The sequence below is a fragment of the Chironomus tepperi genome, unplaced genomic scaffold (genome assembly GCF_022539635.2).
Source record: "Chironomus tepperi strain 1889 unplaced genomic scaffold, CSIRO-AGI_Ctep_v1 contig_335, whole genome shotgun sequence".
NCBI classification, from domain to species: domain Eukaryota; kingdom Metazoa; phylum Arthropoda; class Insecta; order Diptera; family Chironomidae; genus Chironomus; species Chironomus tepperi.
Genome location: NW_027226457.1, coordinates 3,233,090 through 3,247,679, shown reverse-complemented (window position 1 = coordinate 3,247,679; position 14,590 = coordinate 3,233,090). Strand labels below are relative to the sequence as shown.

At 35.5% G+C, this 14,590-nt stretch overlaps 1 protein-coding gene across 1 annotated transcript in view; it reads left to right on the top strand.

Moving 5' to 3' along the window:
* Positions 1-13,262, top strand: part of LOC139093389 (uncharacterized) — a 120,613-nt gene extending 107,351 nt beyond the window's left edge. The window contains exons 4-16 of the mRNA XM_070644092.1: positions 2,534-2,647; positions 5,682-6,314; positions 6,793-7,114; positions 8,203-8,936; positions 9,319-9,511; positions 9,577-9,672; positions 10,408-10,584; positions 10,660-10,736; positions 10,812-11,102; positions 11,458-11,536; positions 11,604-11,795; positions 12,083-12,094; positions 12,197-13,262. Of these exons, the coding sequence (XP_070500193.1) occupies positions 2,534-2,647; positions 5,682-6,314; positions 6,793-7,114; positions 8,203-8,936; positions 9,319-9,511; positions 9,577-9,672; positions 10,408-10,584; positions 10,660-10,736; positions 10,812-11,102; positions 11,458-11,536; positions 11,604-11,795; positions 12,083-12,094; positions 12,197-13,169 (3,893 nt within the window). The 3' untranslated portion in view covers positions 13,170-13,262. The remainder of the gene's footprint in view (positions 1-2,533; positions 2,648-5,681; positions 6,315-6,792; positions 7,115-8,202; positions 8,937-9,318; positions 9,512-9,576; positions 9,673-10,407; positions 10,585-10,659; positions 10,737-10,811; positions 11,103-11,457; positions 11,537-11,603; positions 11,796-12,082; positions 12,095-12,196) is intronic.
* Positions 13,263-14,590: the final 1,328 nt, after the last annotated feature.

The following is a 14,590-nucleotide window of genomic DNA, read 5'->3' as shown; positions in this document are numbered from 1 at the left end:
ACCAATCCAACAGTGAAAACCGCATCTCATTTGGTGCTTCCAGTGAGAAATCGCAAAAAAACGCTTTCTGTCATTAAGTTAGCAAGTTAGCAAGTTAGCAAGTTAGCAAGTTAGCAAGTTAGCAAGTTAATCGGTGCGATAACTCGTTTCAAACTCAAATTAAGACTTCGGGTTTTTTGCATCTGATAGATATTTTGGCAAGAGCTGTATTGTTTTTGGAGCCATAAGATGCTTCCACTGAGGCACAAGATGCAAAAATCTGTCATTTTTTTGCAAAATTATAGCCGATTATTCCAAAACACGTGTCAAAAAAATCGCGGACTCGCTTCGCTCGGCCGCACACTATTAGAGTTTTTTCTTATCTTGAATTAAGTAAAAATTAAGCATTTATAAATGTGTTTTATCCACATTATTAATATAAGTATTTAAAACGATTTAGCGTAATGCAATCGTAGCAATGTATATTTTATCTTTATCATGTCGTGTGTTCAAGTCCTACTATTTTTTTTTTTATTTTTTGAGTTTTTTTTTTTTGGAACCCTTATACTTTACCATAAATATAAAATTAAATTTAACTTATCATTTTCTTGATAATTTGTATGGATTTTAATTCTATACAAATTGGTTTTTGTCTGTCAAGGTGCCTGTTTTGCAACTCTATATTAAATGTATTAATTAAGATATCTTTCGATCAATGCCTATTTTTAGAAAACAAAAACATGTGATAAAATAGAATCTGCGCTTTATTGATAAGGACTGTAAATTCAGCCAGGCTCCTATAGTGATCTATATTAGTTACCCAAGTCGGGCGAGCGAAGCTCAGCCCGGCTCCTAAGTGATCTATATTAGTACTGTAATCTACCCAAGTCGGGCGAGCTAAGCTCAGCCCGGCTCCTATAGTGATCTATATTAGTACTGTAATCTACAGTGTGAGTAGAAAAATAGTTCGAGCGAAGCTCGAACATTAATAGTTCGAACGCAGTTCGGACTTGGTTGAGCGAAGCTCACAAATTTTTGCGCCCTGAACGGAGCGAAGCGAGTGAAGGCGTGAAATTTTTCCCAGGCAGTACAAACTGCATATATATCAAAAAATGTTGCCGTGTGGAAAAAAATAGTTTCGAACGGTTCGAATTACTTCATTTGAATAATTTTAGTTAAAATTCATTATTTAAATTTTTTGATGAATCTTTTATTTTGTTCAAGTTAAAAAATTTTTCAATACCCTTTTTCTAATTCTAACTTTTTTTAATTCTAACTTTTCTGAACAGTTTTCTGATCTGTGTATGGTGTGAATATTCCATGAAGCGCGATCCGCTTCATTACTAGTTTGAAATTTGAAATTTCACCGGTTTTTCAAAATTCAAAATTTTTAACGAATTCTGTAAAAAATTGAATTTTTCAAGGATTTTCTAAAATTTCAAATTTTTAACGGTTTTTTGAAATTCAAAATTTTATCAATTTCACAAATTCACATCAGACAAACCGCTTAACATCCATTACGCCCAATTAATTCTAATAAAAATATGCGGATAAAAATAAATTTCACCCATTAAAACTTTCCTTTTTCCATCCATTGTAAAAAAAGTACAAAAAGCTTTTAGCACAAAATTAGTATGAATTAGGAAACGGAAAATGAAAGAAAAAGAAGGAAGTGAGAGGAACAAAAAAAAAGTTTTTTTCATTTGACTTAGTTTTTAAAAGCCTACGCTTAATTCAGAATGATTACAAATCGTCTTGTTGATGATGATGAAGAACTTTTGGTCTGTAGCTTAACCATTATTATGAAGTTGAAATGGGATGTAAAGTAAGTTGTGTTATGGATCGCTTTGGAGGAGAGTTTGTGGCTCTGGAATTTGGTAGTGCTTGTTGCTTTTTCAATGAATTTAATGAATTGTTTGATTTAAATCTACAAAAATGATTAATGAATTAAAGCAGAGGTGTACAACCTGTGTGTCACGGCACCCCCAAGTGATAAGCCTCGATCAAATCCACACAAAACATACAATTCATGGCATTTCCAAAAAATGTTCCACAACACAAAGGTTGTCCACCACTGCATTAAAATTTCAAATATCTAAGATTTACAGGCACAGCAAACTCATAATTAGACATGGGTACGACAGCTTAAAATACAAACAAATCCAAAACTATCTTAAAGACAACAAAATTTCCTTTAAAACTTTCTGTATATCCATATAATCTCTGAATCACACAAACCTCCACATCATCTACAACACTCAACTTCTTATCGATTTCCTCGACTCGTCTGCTTACTTATTCATGCATAAGCAAATAAACTTGACAACTAAGAGTTCCTCGTTAATGAATTCTCGACCACAAAAGTGATGAGTTCATTCACATTTCTAGTAATCAATTATAGCTCAAAAATAGCCTAGGCGTGTGGCTGTGGCTTGTGTGAATGTTGTGAATGGGGCTTTATGCTACATGCTGTAAATTAAGTTTACAATGAGCTGTAATTAATTTAGTTCAAAGTTATAATTAGTTTTACTCTTTTTTCTTTCATCTCCAACAGAATCTAACTGGGGCTTGCCATTGGCAATAGCAGCAAATTTACACAGACCATACCGAATAGAAATCGGAATTGAGAATATCGAGAAGGCCAAAATTAAAGATAAACAAGGAAAAGGTAAGAAATAAAATAATTCAAATATTATTTATTGAAGGGTAAAATTTCGACACTCGGAGACACGGCAATAAGGACTGTTGTGCCTCAAGGATCGTAAATAAAAATGTGAAAAATCATAAATTCTGACAGGCAATCACGCACCCTTCCTTCAACTTCAATTAAAATTCTAATTATTATTTCCGACAATACGTCTTTGTCCTTAATGCGTAGCATGAACATGAAGAACATGACTTCTCGAATATGTACACAAACAATAATGCGTATATTTATGCATAATGATGGATTTACTAGTGGTTATGGTTGGTTTGGAATGGCGGTTAATGAGGTCTTTATTGGGGGATGTTGTAGTTAGATTCCAAGCTTATGCAGCTTTGCTTCTTGACGGCCTCTTTAGGGCTTAACTGTCCTTCCTAAAGGTTGTACTGTATCTAAGGATATGACAGGGTCTAACACAGTGATGGACAACCTTTCTTGTGCCACAGCACACATTGGTGCTAAGCCACGATCGGACTAGCAAACGACATGTCATTTTGGGGTACCGCGGCACACAGGTTGTCCACAACTGGTTTAACAATTCAAGTCAAAGAGTATTATGCAGCCATAACTAAATCCAAAGGCAACTAAGCCGACTAAGCACTTCTACCTTCATAAACAGTAAAATAGCATCTCTACAAATCAAAAATCCAAACCAAATCCACATCCTGCAAATAAATATTTAAAATCCATTCCAAAATCGACAGCATTATCATCATCCGTACATCCGAACTCCCCCAAAGCAGTACAGACACACATTGGAACAAAATAATAAAACTATCAGAATAAATCAACTCAGAACAATGACAAAGCAATATAAGGGGTGCAACTTTGTGTATTTGTATGTGAGCGTCAAGTTATGTATACATGCGGGGGTGGAATAGCAAAAGTATCGATTTTGGCTCGTCATTTACAATTGCTTTATGCTTAAACATTTTCATTATTCCGCAAGGAATTAAAAATCAAAAAAAATATTTTTTTTTCTTTTTCGCACTCAATTTCAAGTGCGGATTAAGAAGAAGAAGGCAAGAAAAAGGAAAGGAAGTGATTGACATAAAAATCATTTGCAAATAAAATTTCAGCAAATAAAAAAAAGGGTGCGAATTGCTTCTTTATTGCGAAAAAAAGAATTATTTGCGTGGGGTTGTACGGATGTTACGTCATCAGTTTCGTACAGAATGACTCCGTAGTGTCCCAGTATATCCGATTAACCAACTCAGACTATCCAATCTTGGGAAGCCGGTTTAGAAAAAACTTCCAGGTGTAAATAGGCTTTAACTAAGAATTTTAAAAAACAAAGGAACCCGATTAAAAAAAAACTTCCAGGTGTAAGTAGGCCTTGTCTTAGAAAATCGTAGAAAACAAAGGAACCAGTTTAAAAAACTTCCAGGTGTAAAGAGGTCTCTCTTATAAATCTAGCTATAAATTTCACAATTTTTGACAAAACATTAAGCATTCTAGTCTTACCTAACATCCTCACAACCCCCCTCACTTCCCCATGTCATCGCAAATTGTGTAATAAATTGAAAGCAGATTTAAATTCAAACCATGTCAAATATGCGTGAATGAATAGTTTGAGCATTATAAATATTTATATTGATGAATAAGTACACAGATATAGATATGCACATGGATATTCTCATTGTGGGGTTGAAGAAGCGCAGACAATTTTGACATGAAAGGGAAATAAATTTTCTAGTCAAAAATTAGGGAAAGTCGCAAGTCAAATTTGGAAATGTCGAGACTATAATAATGGAACTAAAAATACTCATATTAGGAATTTTTATTATCTTTATGGATATCAATAAAGTGATGGCAAAAAATCACGGAGTTCCGATATTAAATTGCTTGAAAACCAATTTTGTGATTTAATGGTGGCAGGGATTCAATCAAATTGCTTTTGTTTTGATAGTTTATATGCTTTTTGGTGTTTTTATTTGTGCTATTATGAGCTATAATAGCTGTATATGAAGCAAAGCATTTCGGAGAAATTTTAGAAAATTAGAATAATATTTGAATGCCGTCAAATTAGTTTTTGGAATAGGAAGCTACTCTAATCTGGAAAGTACAAAGCGCAGCGCCAGGACTCATTCTTGGATACCATATGATAGGCTGCATGACATTTCACCTCGATACCATATGACAGTCACATGACAGACACCATGTGTTATGTAACGTCTCTTGGATGCCATATGACAGTCACTTGGATGTCACATGACAGTCACTTGGATGTAATAGGACAGTTATTTAGATGTCATGTGGCAGTCACTTGATTTCCATATGACAGTCGTTTGGATGTCAAATGACAGTCGTTTGGGTGTATTATGACAGACACTTGGTTGCCATATGACAGTCACTTGGACACCATATGACAGTCACTTGGATGTCATATGACAGTCACTTGGATGTCATACGACAGTCACTTGGATGTCATGTGACAGTCACTTGGATGCCATGTGACAGTCACTTGGATGTCATATGACAGTCACTTGGATGTCACGCGACAGTCACTTGGATGTCACACGACAGTCACTTGGATGTCATATGGCAGTCACTTGGATGTCATATGACAGTCACTTGGATGTCATATGACAGTCACTTGGATGTCATATGACAGTCACTTGGATGTCATATGACAGTCACTTGAATGTCATATGACAGTCATTCGGATGTCATATGACAGTCACATGGATATATTCTTGCTATATCTTCAACCAAAACTCAATATTCCATAATTTATGCCACAAAACTTTTTCTTATCAATTTAACTAAAACAATAAATTTTCTGTCAATGGTTGCTTTAATTTTCCGAATAATAATTAAGAATCGAAACAATGTTCTATAAATTACTTCATGCAATTCCAATTCATTGACTTCTGTTCCAGATTTATGCTGCTTCTATAATTAAATCAAATTCACTACCGCAATTAAAAATCTTATTTCTTCTATCGATTTACCTGCTGTACTGAATAATTTATGATTTTCTTATGTCTTCTTCCAGTTCTCATCGTCTGTTCACCATTCAACTCACCAGTCACAAATCACATCGTTAAAAGATATCAAAATCATCATCACACAAGACTCTTATTGATTGACATAATTGGCAATGTATTTAGCTACGAGCGTCCATTCTATCGAGATTTTAATAAACTCTTCGTACTGACAATTTTAACACAAAAATTCAAATACGTCCTCAACAGTAAATATCATGTTGAATTTAGTCGATATTTAAATTTAACGAGCATCAACACACGTCATCGTCATCATGATGCAAATGAGTCGTCTGACGAGAATGAATGTGATTTTGATAAGTACAAAGGTAGTAATTATAAAGATATGGAAGTGGCACTCGCTAGCTTTACAGCATCATGTAAGCATAAAATCAAAGAACATTGCAATAATCTTATAAATACTCGTGTTGATGACATTGATGATGCTAAAGCATTTTGTGAGAGATTTCATCAAAAAGATGTTAACGTGGCAGACGACGATGGCAATGAAAGAAGAAGCAACAGCAATGGAGTACAATTGAATGACTTCACATTCAATAAGCAATTAGTTTTCAGTGAATATTTCAATCTTTTCGATTTTATCACGTCTATCATGACGAGTGGTGAAGGCGGAGACGATATAGGTGAGATTAGGGGATGTAGATGCAGAATGACAGGATATTTAGGGATATTTGATAATTTTATTCTATGGTATTGAAAAAACATGAGAATATTTAGGGATATTTGGGGATATTTAGGAATATTTAGGGAAATTTGGGAAATTTAGGGATTTTTTACTATTTCAGGAACAATTTATCATAAAGATATGTAGGAATACTTTAAGATGTTAAAGAAACTTGAGGATATTTAGGGATATTTCAGGATATTTAAGGTAATTTAGGGATTTTTTTACTTTTTAGGGACATTTTGTCATGAGGATATCTAGGGATATTCAGAGACATTAAAGAAATTTGAGGATATTTGGGGATATTTAGGGATATTTGAGGATATTAAGGGATATTTGAGGATACTTAAACATTTTAGGTTATGTCATACTTATCAAACCCTTCCCAACTAACCACACCTAACCTTAATTCCTTTATGTCAATCTAATTGTCATAGGTGCCGATAAGAAGAATATAAGCAATCACGACCGACATCATCAATTTGATTTCATTGTCCTCGACTTTAAATCAATTTTAAATGCGACAAATGACAGTATTGTCAGCTGGCGACCACTCATGATACTCGAACAGAATCAAATTGATAAAAATGCTTTCATAATGCATCATGCACTTTACGAACGTGATGTCTTTGACGATTGGCAACAAAATATATTTAAGTGGAGTTGTAGTGGATTATGTTGGGGAATAATTGCCGTAATTTTTTTCATCATTATTGGCCTTATATTTGTCATCAGTCTTTTTGCTGGTATTGCTGCAAGGTAAGCAGATTTTTATTGTTCAAGTGGAATAGACTATTAAGTATTAAGAAGAGAGAGAAAATGGACATAAATTATTAACAGACATTTTATGGAGATTCATGTGCAGATGGTTAAGATATGGAGGTGAGGATAGACATCTGGGGATAGTAATAGACTCTTGTAAGTTAATCTTGGGTATCTAGTAATAAACCCCGAGTATAGTTAACAGCAAACCTCGGATATACTCAAAAGCAAGCCTCAAGTACAGCCAACGTTATACCCTACAGAAAGCTTCAAGTACAGCCTACAGAATGCCTATGTTATACCCTACAGTAAGCCTCAAGTACAGTCTACATAATACAGAGGCTATACCCAGCAGAAAGCTTCAAGTACAGTCTACAGTATGCCTAGATTATACCCAACAGTAAGCTTCAAGTACAGCCTCAGGTACAGCTTACATTATGCCTAGGTTATACCCAACAGGAAGCATCAAGTACAGCCTACAGTATGCCTAGGTTATACTCAACAGTATACCTCGAATTAACCCAAGAAACCAGACCCTAATCAACCAGTCTCAGGACAAGACTATGACTATTCAGCTGTAAGGACCCATACCTTCAGAACAATAAACATCCAAGGATATACTAAGCACCAAACCTCCAGACAATATCGATTATCCAAGCAGAATCACCTTTAAAAATCAACGATCCAATCTTTAATTCCACTCACATTGACTTTATGCTCAAAAATGTCCATAAGATTTTATTTCCTATTGTTACAGACTATTGCCACTTATAGGATCCTCTTAATGACATTTTCTCTCTCTTTTGTGTCTCTTTCGGAAAAATTTATTTCGGCAATGAATGCCTCAACCATTTACTTATTTTTTTTAAAGCAGTAAAGATAAAAAGTTTTTATGGTTGCTTTGCCTGTTTTTTTATGCATTGTCTTTTGTCTCTATTAATTTTTTGGTTCTCTATTTCGCTCCTCATAAAACTTGTTGAGACTATTCTATGAGATGATGATAATAGTCATGACGCAGGATGAACTTCCATCTTTTTTATGTCTTATGAAATTTCCTATAACTTTTCATTGTCGTCTCGTTACAGGAACTACTTTCTAAAAAAGCGATTATCAAAAGGACCAAATAAAGTTGTATTGGCACCATCTGATTTTGTATTTCCAATTGATGCACGTCGGGTGGATGAAGGAATTGAAGCAATGTTATGTTGTTGGCTGCAACAGCTACAAGAATTTGGTGGACCTGAGGTTGATAAGCCTGATTTATTAAAGGGATCCATAGGATCGTTAAAGAATTTAGGACTGCCGGGTGTTGGTGGTGCCAAAGGAAGCTCCGCATCAGGAAGTATAGTTAAACAAAATAACGCAAATATGTTAGAATTTAAGGCACGCTATCAGGGTGATTTAGTTCAATTGAAGGAGATTCACGTATCTTCTGGAAATTCCATTGAGTTGAAGACAAAAGCAATGGATCATCTTATATTAGCACATGGACTAAGACACGAGAACATTAATCCATTAATAGGATTTCTTAGTGATCCAAATCGTACGGCACTCGTTTTTGAGCATTGCTCTCGCGGATCACTTCAAGATGTCCTCATAATGGACGAAATAAAACTCGACTGGTCATTTCGATTGAGCTTACTTACGGACTTAGTACGTGGTATGAGATACTTACATTCAAGTCCATTACGTGTTCATGGATCGTTAACGTCAAGAAATTGTGTTGTTGATGCACGTTGGGTACTCAAAATTACTGATTATGGCTTACCAGCTTTTTATGAGTCGCAAGGACTTGCGCCACCCCCAAAGACGGCTAAAGGTATGGCTAATATATGTGTATGATGGTCTATCATGCGATGAGTGCTTTTTTGGTGGGTGATTTGAAGCATGATGAAGAAAAGTTGTTGGATTTTTATGCTGTAAGGCTGACTGTATGGATATTTGGGTATATGCATGTCTTGCTGTCCAACAAGTTAGTCTGTCTGTCCGTCTGACTGCTCGTCTGTCTAGAGACGGTTGCTCGGTTCCATTAGGTGTATACCGAGCAACTAGACTTTGGCATGCCTATACTTGTACCAGATAAATCAGCAATTACCTTCTTCACTCAATTAAGCTTCAAATCATGCGTCACTTACAGCCCATTGCCAACAATCACTTCATTTACTTAACATCTCTCATTTAATGAAAAATTTATTACGCAGAACTTTTATGGACAGCACCCGAAGCTATACGTGGCACAAAAAATTACTCAAAAAATGGCACACAAGCAGCTGATGTCTTCTCGTTTGGCATCATCATGCAGGAGGTGGTCGTGAGAGGCGAACCATATTGTATGCTGTCATTATCACCCGAAGAGATAATTGCTAAAATTACAAAGCCACCGCCATTAATACGGTAAGGATATAAAGTTTGTGACATCAAGTCGCTCTTTGACATTTTCTTATTTTAAATCGAATTAGACCTTCGGTATCTAAGGGAGCAGCACCGCCGGAAGCTATAAATATAATGCGTCAGTGTTGGTCGGAAAATCCGGAATTGAGACCCGACTTTGCGACGTAAGAAGAAACTTTTTTTATTGAAGATATTTTTGGTCGTTGATGTTCTGTGGGAGGAAGTAATGGTGATGTGATTTTAATTTGATAAGTTTGATTTATTAGGGTAAATTGGTTTGATGTCAAGGTTATGTGATGTGTCATGGTAGACAAGGAGTCGTGAGGTGGAGAGTAGGGAAATTGCGTAAAGTTGAGGAGGTTCGCTTATTACGTAAAGACTACTTGATGCTTGTAGTCATGAAAAAGATTGGCACCAAACTTCCACTCATCTAAGATCCGCCCTGGGGTAAACTGTATATAAAACAACCCCTACCCACCTTAAAACCGTTTCGTAATAAGCAAAAGGCCCCTTGAGGCTTAGAGTCTTTTTAAAAAACACCAAACACCAAACCAACTCCTACCCCACTCCATATACCCACATCCCTCTAGATTCCGCACAGGGGTACACTTTACACAGAAATAACCCCCACTTCCTTTAAAACCCATTTGCTAATAAGTGAATAACCCCCTAAAGCTTTGAGTCTTTAAAATAATCGACACCAAAACCCTAGCACCTCTGGAGTCCTTAAGAGGAGAGATATCAAATCTTCTACCCTATGGATACCCGCCCCGGGGTAAACTTTCCAAAAATACTCACCACAGAACATCCAGCTCCAAAATTCTTTGATATTTTAATTAAATTTTTTTTCAATATTTTCCATTTCCATACCCAAAATATCAATTCCAACACCCACACAGCATTGCTGAAAAATTCAAACTTCTCAATCATGGTAGAAAAGTAAACTTTGTCGATACAATGTTCCAAATGCTCGAGAAATATTCAAACAATTTAGAGGAACTAATTAAAGAACGAACCGAGCAATTAGACATGGAACGCAAAAAGACTGAACAATTACTTAACAGGATGTTGCCAAGGTAGGAATGCGAGAATATTTACCAATATGTAAATAAATTTTATTTAATTTTTTTGTTTACTTCCACTTCTTCTAGTTCTGTTGCTGAAAAGCTCAAAATGGGTCTCGCTGTTGATCCGGAGGAATTTTCGGAAGTAACAATCTACTTTTCAGGTACATTGTGCACATAAATATTCACAATCAACGACAAAAATATTCAATGTCTATTTTTAATCCTCTTACATACAGATATTGTCGGCTTTACCGCAATTGCTGCACATTGTACACCCGTACAGGTTGTTGATCTATTAAATGATTTATATACGTGCTTTGATGCCACAATCATGAGCTATCCCAATGTCTATAAAGTTGAAACGATAGGAGATGCGTATATGGTTGTTGGTGGCTTGCCTAATCCACGTCCCGATCATGCAGAACAAATTGCCACAATGGCATTAGAGTTGCTTCATCAAAGCGGAAATTTTAAAATTAGACATTTGCCTGGTGTGCCGCTTCAGTTGAGAATTGGTCTTCATACAGGTTCGTTAATCATTCCTTTTTGGAAGTTATTAGTTATTTTGGTAGGAAAGAGGGTGGAAGTGTTCACTTTTTGGCTGATTGTCCAGCATTCGATGGATTAAAAATTAAATCGACGGATTAAAATTAAATCTTAGGATTAAAAATTAAATCTAAGTTTTCTCTAAACTTTAACATTTTAACCCCTCGGATCCACTCAAATGCGCCACTTCCACCAACCTTCTATCCAAAAATCCCTTACTTCCCCTCTATCTATCTACGAAAAAAATCCGCTTTCGCAATATTTTTATGACAGCTGCTTCACATCATAAATTTTTCCCATCTTCATTCATTCATTTTTCTGTTTAATTGATGATAGGTCCATGTTGTGCCGGAGTCGTTGGTTTAACAATGCCACGATACTGCTTATTCGGTGATACTGTTAATACAGCTTCGAGGTAAAACTTTTAATTATATCCGAGCTAATGTGTATGTTGATGGAAAAAATTAATTTCTATGTTGTAGGATGGAGTCGTCAGGCTCATCATGGAGAATTCATATGTCTAACACGACATGTGACAGACTGGAGGAAGCTGGTGGATACATAATTGATTCACGTGGTCCGATAGAGATTAAGGGAAAGGGAAAGATGAATACTTATTGGCTGTTAGGAAAGAAAGGGTTTGATAAGCCACTGCCTACACCACCGCCGCTTGGGTAAGTATCTGTTGGTATTAGAGCTGAATGTGCTGGAATTTTTGAGGTTATGGTCAAAGATTTTGAGGTTAAGATTCATAAAATTGAGGTTAGGATTCATAATTTTGAGGTTATGTATGCCAATTTTAAGGTTAAGCTTACAATCCAGGCAAACAAAAAGCCAATAAAGCACATACAGCTCGGTACTCAAATTTACCACCTTACTGACAAGTCAAAGTTTGATTAATCGAGTTGCTCATATTTTTTATGTTACACTTCTCTTAACACTTACTGTTGCTGTCATAAAGTGAATCTCATGGGTAAGTTGCCACACAAAAAAAACTTTTTCCATTGAATATTTTTCATCACCATGTCTTCTTCTCACTTCCTTTTCCATCACTCATATACATTCTCAACATCAGCTTGGATGAACTGCTGAAGCGAAATTGTGAGGTGGCAAAATGTGGTGAACCGGTGAGAATTGGAAATGCAAACAGCCTTACAAGTTCAAATCAATCAAGTCATTCACCGTCTGTGGCGGGTGAGTCGCTTGACGTGAAAGTTGAAATAACACCAGCACCGCCAACACCGATGAGTGACATCCAAAATTCATATTCAATTGAGTCGACGAGTAGCTTAACAATATGCTCTGATGTGTCATCAAAGTCTCAAGCAACGTCACCAAATGTAAGAAAATTCTCAGAGATTCCATTAGAGACGGGTGGATTCCTTAATCCGATTGGGAATTTCAATAGAATGAATCCGTCTCCCCCAAATACCGCATCCGCACGTCTGTTTAAGAAACTCGAGGAGATGATTGACCTTTCGTTGCCGTACAATCATTATCGATGCTTAAGTCCGAGTGAAACGAATTTAGCAAATCCGTCAATTGATAAATCGAGCATCGTTAGTCCAATTTCACGACAAACAGATTCAGGTAAGCCAGGCTCAAGTCGACTATTAAGGAGGCAATTTAGTTTGGATAAGGACGATTTATCAGGCTTACATGCGAATAAAAATCACGGAAATTTAGAGACCATTTCGTCATTGGTCGAGTCATCGAAGCAACAGAATTACACACAAAAATCACAATATCAACCGCTCATATCATCATCAAGTCTCCCAGCATCATCTGTCGTGATCAATATGCCATGTAATAAATTACAAAAGCATCAATCAGTCAGTATAGCACAAGATTTAGAGAAAATTGAGGAAATTAATGTTGATGTTCCCATATCGCCCATTAACGGATCATCCAAGTCCAACAGTAATAATAGTAACGATGTTAATAGCTTTAAGAGTTCAAATAATGCGAACAATAGTTTAAAAAATCAAAATCCATCTACATCAATCAATGACTTCAGTATAAATGTTGAATCATTAGGTTTAAGATAAGCTCATTCGGTTCACTGAATATTTATGCAATAGAACTGCATTGTGAGAAAATCTGCATAGATTTGTGGTTTAGAGTGTAATATTGAGTGATAAACGAGGTTACTATGATCATTTTGTCTTTTTAGCTGCTTCTCATAACCTTAAAAATGAGTTTTTGCCTTTTTATCGAGCAATGAGTCAGCAAATGGCTTTTTTGTTTGTTGGATTACATGCTTGCCACTTTTTTGAACATTAATATGCAAGAAACTTCATAAAAATTGAAGTTTTTCCGCATTTAAACTCAAAAAAACTTTTCGAAGTGGAGAAAATTTCGCTCGAAATAAAATTCAAATCTGAAAAATCCGTTAAAAATTCTCAAGAAGCAAAATGATTCAAATGCACTCTAAACACCACAAATCCTGCACTTTCTTCCTTGATCCAATGAGAAACGATAAGTTAACAATTTAAAATTGCTCTCTAGAGATACAATGCTGCTGATTATAGTTATTGTTGATGAGAAATCAAAGTGAGATTGAGAGAGATTTTCAGCACGTTTATACTGATTCAACAATAATACATTACTTCACGTACTCATGAGATTAATTCATGTAAAAAAAATTTTCACCACTTAATGTTCATGATTTTCATCATGTAGACGAATTTCTCATCTTCCTTTCTCGTGCTGCTTACGATGATATTTTTGATGTAAAATATTCATTATGCTCACTTTTGTTTTATAATTTAATGAAAATGCTTATTAGTACTGAATCAAAATTAATTATGTTGGTTATTGTTATCTTCATGATGCAGGAACATTATGATGTGTATATGACGAAGTTATAATTTGTTTTGTGCTGAGTTAGAGCAAAATGAGATGAAAGTTTTGCGCGGTGTAAGCTTAAGGTTGTATTAAAAAATGTTTTGTTGAAACTTAGTTTGAATTGTGTAAATATGTAGTTATTTAGGTGGAGTATCTAAGTGGGATGAAAGAGCTGTTTATGGGAATGGTAGATTCAGGAACGACTTATTTAAGAGAAATTTCTACTAGGCCTAGAAGTTAGTTAACCAAGATATGAATAATTTCCTGGTTCAGCATCAAAAGATCGCTAATATACACTAGTAATATACTAGGATTCCCTAGACATACTTTGGGCTAGTCTGCTCAACAATCAATACAGAAATTACAAGAAATAGACTTCCACGTGGTCTGATTCCGGATCTGATGAGTTATTGTATGAAAACTGTATTGTCTGGGTGCCCAAACGACACAGATGTAGAAAGCTGCACAATAAAGCGTTTCAAAGGCTCCACTGAGGCTATTTGTAAAATTTCATATGGTAGCCACCTATATATGGCAGCCATATGTAAGCCACATGGATCTTAAACGGAAAAGAGCTATTTGCCTAAAGAGCTTCCTCATTTGGAGACTTCGCTAATTTAAT